This window comes from Orycteropus afer, unplaced genomic scaffold, assembly GCF_000298275.1.
Source record: "Orycteropus afer afer isolate SDZICR_OR568_19922 unplaced genomic scaffold, OryAfe1.0 scaffold00219, whole genome shotgun sequence".
Taxonomy (NCBI): domain Eukaryota; kingdom Metazoa; phylum Chordata; class Mammalia; order Tubulidentata; family Orycteropodidae; genus Orycteropus; species Orycteropus afer.
The window spans coordinates 2477116-2486091 of NW_006921806.1; the positions used below are offsets into that span (position 1 = coordinate 2477116).

The 8976-nt window shown below is 42.1% G+C and overlaps 1 protein-coding gene across 1 annotated transcript in view; it reads left to right on the forward strand.

The window, feature by feature from the left end:
• The window catches only part of SPATC1L (spermatogenesis and centriole associated 1 like), a 36645-nt gene that overhangs the window by 16412 nt on the left and 11257 nt on the right, over nucleotides 1–8976 (forward strand). The window contains exon 2 of the mRNA XM_007948680.1: nucleotides 3907–4257. Coding sequence (XP_007946871.1) covers nucleotides 3907–4257 — 351 coding nt within the window. The remainder of the gene's footprint in view (nucleotides 1–3906; nucleotides 4258–8976) is intronic.

Here is an 8976-nt window from a genome sequence, read left to right on the forward strand (position 1 = left end):
CCCACCAGCCACTCCTCGGAAGGAAGGTTGGGCAATCCTACTTCCATAGTGATACTGCCTCGGAAACCCAAGGAGGGGTCACTATGAGTTGGGGCCAACTCGACGGCACATAACAACAACAATGTTCATTATTTTCTCCATAATACTTTTCTCCTATTATTACTCTTTCCTTGATCTGATAATTGTTAAAAAACCCCAGAAAAACCATCACTGCCATCAAGTCGAATTGACTCGTAGCGACCCCTCCTTGGGTTTCTGAGGCTGTACCTCTATAGAAGTAGATTGCCCAATCTTCCTTCTGAGGAGTGGCTGGTGGGTTTGAACCACCAGCCTCTGGTTAGTGGTCAAATGCCTTAGGTACTCCACCACCAGAGCTCCTGATAATTGTCTAGGAAAATGTTTTTAATTTTAAAGGAATTATAGACTGTTTTCTTGACTCTTTGTTACTCATTATAGTCTTATTGTAATGTGGCCTGGAAATATATCTACTTTTTGCGTGACTGAAGACTTTTGATGCCTCATGCTTACTGAATTCTCATAAAATGTTCTGTTGACCGTTTCTGGGCCATGTAGTTGTCTGTGGGTCATAAAGTGGCCCTTGGGAGTCTGGCTCTGGGTTGGAGATTGTGGTTTTTGAGTCCAGCTCTGACTGAGGCAGTAGCTCAGTGTGGTTGAGCCCTGCTCCCTCCTCTGGACACACACAGATGACTTCTTCCCCTTTTGAATTTTTTTTTTCTTGGAAGTCATTGCTGAGGTAGATTAGTTGGTTCCTCCATAGGCACATTTTAATATATAATTGTTTCAATATAGCTCTTAAAAAACCACTCTACAAAGACAAAGAAAGAATCTTGAAAGCACACAGGAAAAATGAAAAGTTACCTACAAGGGGCAACCAATAAGACTAAGCTCAGATTTCTCAGCAGAAACCATGCAAGCGAGAAGACAATGGGATGGTATATATAAAACACTGAAAGAGAAAAATTTCCAAGCAAGAATTGTGTACCCAGAAAAACTGTCCCTCAAATATGATAGTGAAATTAAGACATTTCCAGATAAGCAGACATAAAGGGAATTTGTTAAAACCAGACCAACTTTACAAGAGATGTTAAAGGGAGTCCTTTGGACAGAGAAGCAACAACAACAAACAACAACTGATCATTAACACACATGATGACATAACCCAGAAACCAACCCAGCTATGGAAGTATCCAAAGTAAATGCACCTACAAGTTTGTAAACAGGGAACCAGAGACATCAATTGACCAATGAGAACAACTACAAACCAAAAAGAGGGAAAAAATTGTGTATTTACAGAACTTCTAGATGGTAGGGAAGTGAAGACAGCTACAAGATAGAACGGACTATTCTAAATTTGGGAAGAAAACTATAAATCACAGGGTAACCTCAAAGAAAAATGATAAACCTTCACATCAAAATAAAAAAGAGGACCAGCACAAATATTTAGCAAATACTAAAACAATAGCAAGAAGGAAGTGATAACATGATTCATAAATAAAATGAGCTCAGCACAGAAAATTATATGGAACAAAGAAATCAACACCATGAAAAAAGCACATAACAAAAATGACAGCAACAAATTCATACTTATCAATAATTACATATCTGGCAAGGGACTTATCTCTAAGATTTATAGGAAACTCTAATACCTCAATAGCAAAGGAATTAACAATCCAATTGAAAAATGGACAGAAGACATGAATAGACACTTTACCAAGGAGGATATTCTGGTGGCCAGCAGATACATGAAGATCACTGGCCGTCAGAGAGATGCAAATCAAAACAACAATGAGATAACACTATCTCATCCCAGCACTGACGGCAAGGTTCAATGAGAGAGAAAATAACAAATACTGGCAGGAATGTGGAAAGATTGGGACTCTCACACACTGCTGGTGGGACTGTGAAGTGATACAACCACTGTGGAAAGGAGTATGGCGATTCCTTAGAAAGTGGGAATTGGAGATACCATTTGACCCAGCAATCCCATTATGAGGTATGTATCTCGGAGAGGTGAGAGCCAGGACAGGAACAGATATATGCCACCTATGTTCACTGCAGCACTATTTACAATAGGAAAAAAGATGGAAACAACCTATGTGCCCATCAATGGAAGACTGGATGACCAAACTGTGGTACATACACACAATGGCATGCTATGTAGCACTAAAGAATAATGTAGAGTCTGCAAAACACCATATAACATGGATGAACTTGGAGGACATTATGCTGTGTAAAATAAGTCAATCACAAAAGGACATATATAGTATTAGTTCATTGTTGTGGAGGGTCGAGGTTATATATGGAGGGAAACTTTCTTTGTTGATTGCCAGGGGTAGGAGGGGAGGAGAGGGAACACTGAAAAAAAAAAAAAAAAAAAAAGCATTGACTCATATAATTTTAGTTTTGTGTATTTCACTGCATATGAATTATATTTCAATAAAATGCATTAAAAACACTGTTTTTTCAAATATATATTTGCTTTACTGTTAAGGGAACAAATTTATGACATGAGGTTAAAAAAGGATGTCATAAACCACGAAAGAATGGATAAATTAACTTGGACTATGTTTAATAAAAAAATAATTCCATATGACAAGTCACCATAAAAATGCTAAAAACACTGGGAGAAAATGTTTGTAACACATTTAATCAACAAAGAATTAGAATTCAGAAGACACGAGGAACTACTACAAATAATTAAGATAAGACTACCCAATCAAAGACTTGGCAATCTTCTGCTGTAATTAATAATTAAGCCCAGGAAACTCTATGGGGGCAGTTCTACTCTGTCATATAGGGTTACTGTGATTTGGAGTCTACTTGATGACACACAACAACCCAACCAAAGAGGAGGCATAGGTCATTCACAGAAAGGAAACCCGACAGGCCAATGAACTTGTAAGAAGATGTCCAACTTCACCAAGGATAGGATCATTAAAATAACAAAACAAAACACCACGTGACACCTGTCAGCCTGGTCCAACCAAACAAAGTGTTGTGAGGAGGTGTGATGAGGGACTTAGTGCAGTACTCCTGGGGTGGAACTGAAACTCCGTATTGGGAGAAAAGAAAGTTCCACATTCATGTACCCCGAGCTCAAGTGTAGACTATAAGGATGCTTACTGTGAGGAAGAAGGTGAGCCCAAGGATGTTGGTGGCAGCATCTAGAAATAGCTGTGTGTCCATCAATAGGGCAGTGGATAAAATGTGTGTGTGTGTGTGAGAGAGTATCAATATGTGAGAGAGTATGTGAGCATGTATGTGTGAATGTATGCATGTATATAAATATGAGTGTATGTGTAAGAGTGTGTGAGAGTATCTGTAGGCTTGTAAGAGTATGTGGGTATGAGTGTGAGTGAGTGTGTGTAGATGATTGTGTGTGTGTGTGGGTATGTAAGGGTGTGAATTAGTGTGTTTGAGTGTGTGTGTGCATGCATATGTTTCAGGAAATGGTTAAATGAACCAGGTAGCTACCAGATGGCTCAACATTGATGAATCTCAAAAACAAAATGCTGTGGCACAAGAGCATGTTGTGGAATAAAAAGTGTAGAGTGACACCATTTATGTAAGGTTTAAAGCATACAGAATGTCACTCTGTAGCATGTGTGGACAATAGGTGTGCAGTAGGGAACCCAGTTGTGCACACTCAATGTGCCCATAAACCCCAGGCAGATGGTTCCCTGAGCAGGCAAGGGAGGTGGCCTGTGGTCAGAAGGGTGGGGCTGCTTCCACACATTTGTAACTCCCTTTTCACATGAGACATGAAGGGGGAAGAGGGACTTGTGGACAGTGTAGATGCTGACAGGTGCCCAAATAGGCTGGGTACAGAATTTGCTGAGATGTCTCTGGGGAGACATCTTGACCCCTGTCTCTTCCCCGTCCCAGCTCCAGAGTATGGAAGGTTCACCACCATCCATGACACGCCATCTCAGCTGCAGGCATCCTCCCTGGAGGACCTGTTGTGCTCGCATGTCAACCTCTCCAGTGAGGATGATGCCTCCCCTGGCTCTGCGGCTGCTACCTCGGCACCCTTCAAGGCCTTCCTTGGGCCCCCAGAGCTGCAGTCATCAAGCAGCATGGACAGGAAGTTGTCCCCACTCCTTGGCCCTTTGCAGGATGCCCTGGCCGACAAGACCCTGCTGGAGCCCAGAGAGATGGTCCGGCCCAAGAAGGTGTGCTTCTCAGAAAGCAGCTTGACCTCTGGGGACAAGGCACGGAGGAGCTACTACCTCAGTGGTATGGCAGGTGCCAAGGGGCACTGAGGATGCTGGGTGGGAGCCGGGGATACAGGGATGGGGGGAACACAGGGGGCTCAGAGCAAGGGGTGCAGGGCACAGGATGTGAGGCATGAGCACAGGACAGGGACAGGGAGCATGGGGCATGGAGTAAGGAGTACAGGGCACAGGACATGAGTCACAGTGCAGGATATAGGGCATGGGTTGTGGGCACAGAACAGGGATGGAGTCACAGGGTACAAGGCATAGGGCACAGGGCAAGTGGTATGGGGCACAGAGCACAGGGCATGGGACACAGGTGGGTGATGTAGCCACAAGTGGGTGGCTTCTGGAAATACCTGAGGCCTTGAAACCCAAGCCTCCTGGGTCCTGAAGGCCTACATTTGGCCTACATTTTTAATGCCTGGAGGCACCCCCCCCCCAAGGTGGGATCCAATCTCTTTGTGGAATGTTTGGTGGTTCCTTGGCAGGAGGATGGATGTGTAGGTGGTCAGAAAAGTGTGGGGCCTTGGTGTCCCCCCCTGCCCTCCTAGGGTCACTGTTGGAGGAGAGTCAGCACAGCAGGGCCCCTGTGCATCAGATGAGACATGGGAGGAGGTACATTTGGGCACCTGTGGCAATGAGGTGATGCTTGGAGGAGCAGGAATGGTGCTTGTCCCCATAGCTGGACCCTGCCTGCCTTGGGTGGGCACCTTTCTGCCTGAAGCCACTTTTTACGTGGGCAAAATAGTCTCTCTACCTCTGAGCACAGTGTCTGGTGATGGCCACCCTCTCAGTCTGCTTCACGTGTCAACCCAAAAGGGAGCAAGAGCATCTTCCAAGCAGCCTCATCTTGATGGAGAAACTGCTCCAGGACCACAGATAATGGAAGTGCAGTTTTCAGACTCTGCCTCCAGAAGATAAGCAAGGGCTGGTTCAGGTGCACCAGGTCAGTGGTATTGGAAGCTCAGTGTTCACCTAATAAAGGTCAGCTTTGGCTTAAGAGAATCAGTCACGTATGAGAGTTCCAGTGGTTCCATATCCTTGCAATACTTGGTATACTCAGTCTTCTTAATTCAGCCATTCTAAAAGGTATGTGGTGGTATCACTGTGGTTTAAATTTGCATTTCCTTAATTTGCACTGGGCAAATCTGCCACAAAAGACCACTTTAAAGTGCAAAGATGTCACTTTGAAGCCTAAGGTGCACCTGACCCAAGCCACTGTATTTTCAGGAGCCTCATATGCATGTGAAATATGGACAATGAATTAGGAGGACTACAGAAGTTTTGAAGCATTTGAATAGCGGTGTTGGGAAGAATAATGAATATACCATAGACTGCCAGAAGAATGAACAAATTTGTCTTGGAAGAAGTACAGCCAGAATGATCCTGAGAAGAGAGAATGGCCAGACTTTCTCTCTCATGGTTTGGTTATGTTATCAGAAGGGTCCAGTCCCTGGAGAAGGATATCATGCTTTGTAAAGTGGAAGGTCAGTGAAAATGAGGAAGACCTTCAATGAGATGGATTGACACAGTAACTGTGACAATGAGTTCAAGCACAGTGAAGATTGTAAGAATGGTGCAGGACTGGACAGTGTATCGTTCTATTATACACTGTCACTATGAGTTGAAAGGGAGCTCTGGTAGCATAGTGCCTAAGGCACTTGACTGCTAACCAGAAGGCTGGCGGTTCAAACCCATCAGCCACTCCTGAGAAGAAGGGTTGGGCAATCTACTTCTGTAGTGATATTGCCTCAGAAACCCAAGGAGGGGTCGCTATGAGTCAGGTCTGACTCGATGGCACATAACAACAACAACATGAGTTGAAATGGACTCCATGGTACCTAATAACAACAACAAATGACTAATGATATTAAGTATCTTTTCATGTACTATTTGGCACCTGTATTATCTTCTTTAGGAACTTTGGTGGCATAGTGCCTAAGGCATTTGACTGCTAACTAGAAGGTTGGCAGTTCAAACCCACCAGCCACTCCTCGGAAGGAAGGTTGGGCAATCTACTTCCATAGTGAAACTGCCTCGGAAACCTGAGGATGGGTCTCTATGAGTCCAATCCGACTTGACAGCAGTGAGTTGTTGTTTTTTTTTTCTTTTTTCTTTTTTTGGTATTATCTTCATTGGTGAAGTGTCCATTTGAATCTTTTATTCACTTTAAAAAAAAAAAATTTATTGTGATTTGGGTGAAAATTTACAGAGCAAATTCACTTTCAATACAGCAGTTCTCATGACATTGGCCAATTCACAATGCAACAGCTCCCCTCCCACTTCCTCCCAACAGTCACCTCTTCCCTGTGTCCATCCTTCCATGCACCCCTGCACTCTGAGCTGTCTCCCTGTGCATATACAGCTCTTCTTTACCCATGTTTGCCTTCAGTGACGACGCAGTACTGTATGTGCAAAAGGGTTCATCTTTGTTGACCTCTGTCTTCCTCTTTCTCAATGCCACCATGTTGATCACTCACATTTGGTACATTGCCCTTCTCTTCACCCAAATCAGTACTAATTTCTACCTATCTAACAGTGTTCCCGCCCCACCCCTCCCACCCCTGGTAACCAACAAAGTAAATTTCCTTCCATAGATAAACCTTTCCTTGATTTTTACAATAAGGGACTAATACAATATTTGTCTTTCTGTGATTGGCTTATTTCACTCAGCATAATGTCCTCCAAGTTCATCCATGTTATGCGGTGTTTGCAGATTCTAGGTTATTCTTTAGGGTTGCATAGTATTCTCTTGTGTGTATGTACCAAAGTTTGGTGATCCATTCCTCAGTTGATGTCTAGGTTGTTTCCATCTTTTGGCTATTGTCAATAGTGCTGCGATGAACATGGGTGTGCATATGTCTCTTCTTGTCATGGCTCTCACTTCTTTAGGATATATACCTAGTAATGGAATGGCTGGGTCAAATGGTATTTCTAATTCCAACTTTTTAAGGAAGCACCATACTTCTTTCTACAGTGGTTGTACCATTTTACAATCCCACCAGGAGTGTATGAGAGTCCCAACCTCTCTTTTTATTCACTTTTTAAATAATTTGTCTTAATATTGAGTTGTAATAGTGCTTTATGTATTCTAGATACAAATCCTTTGTTGGGTATACAATCTGCAAATATTGTCTCCCAGTCTTTGGCTTGCTTTTTCATTTTCATAACAGTGATTTTTGAAGAGCAAAAGTGTTTAATTTAATAAAGTCCAGTTTACAGATTAAATTCTTTTATAGTTTATGCTTTTTGTGCCCTATTTCAGAAATAATTGATAACTCAAGGTCACAAAGATTCTCTGTTTAATCCTAGAAGTTTTGTAGTTTTAGGTTTTACATTTAGGTCTCTGTTTCATTTCAAGTTGATTTTGTACATGGTGTGAGGTAGGCTTGAGGTTTGCATACTGCTAGCCATGTATTCCAGCATCAGTTGAAAAAAGTTATTCTTTTTCCATTGAATTGCATCTATACTTTTGTCAAAAATCAATTGTGTGGGTCTATTTGTGGGCTCTTCATGCTGTTTTATCTATTTACTCTGTCTATATCAATGCCAGTATACACTGTATTGATTATTGTATTTTTATACTATGTCTAGAAATCAGTTAGTGCAAGTTCTTCAAGTTTTTTTATTTTTCAAACTCATTCTGGCTATTCTAGTTTCTCTGCATTTCCATAAAATTTTAGAATAAGCTTGTGTGTTTCTACAAAAACACTTACTGAGATTTGGACTGGAACTGGTCTGGATCTACAAATCAGGAAGAAATGAATATAAAGAAATGATGCCTTACTAATGAATCTTCTGATATATGGATTCTCCATTTATTTACATTTTTAAAATTTTCTCTTACCAATGTTTTGTAGTTTTCTATGTATAGGCCCTTGTATATCTTTTGTTTAACAGATCTTTTAGTACTTCATATTTTTGATGCTATAATAAACAGTATTTTAAAAAATTAATTTTAATTCCTCATTGTTCATTGCTATTGTATAGAAATACAGTTGATTATTTATATTGGCCTTGTAGCCTGCAACCTTATGAAATTTATTTATTAGTTCTAGTACCTTTTTTCTTTGTCAATTCTTTTGAATTGTTTACATAGATAACCATGTGATTTGTGAATAAAGACAGTTTATTCCTACATTTCCCATATTTTCTTTCTTTTTCTTGTTTTATTGCACTGACTAGAACCTCTAGGACAATGTTGAATAGAAGTTATGACAATGGACACCCTTAACTTTTCTTGATCTTAGGGGGAAATATCTAGTCTGTCACTATTAAGTATGATGTTGACTAAGGTTTTTGTAGAAGAACTTTATCAGGTCGAGTAAGTTCCCTCTAATTCTGAGTGCTTGGATGGCTCCCTTGTTGCCCTCCTGAGAGGGACCAGGTCTCCGGGAGCAAGGTGGGCATGGGCGGGCTGGTGCTTACTCACTGATCTGCACTGAACACTTTCCCTTCTTACCCTCCCAAGAGGGACCGGGTCTCCGGGAGCAAGGTAAGTACGGGCGTAGCACAGAGTAGCAGGCTGGAAGAGCAAGAGAAGGGGGTAAAACCCAGTCACTAGTGCTCAGACGGCTCCCTTGCTACCATCCCGAGAGAGACCAGGTCTCCGGGAGCAAGGTAAGCATGGGCGTAGCACAGAGTAGCAGGCCAGAAGAGCAGGAGAAAGGGGTAAAACCCAGTCACTAGTGCTCAGACGGCTCCCTTGTTACCCTCCCGAGAGGGACCGGGTCTTCAG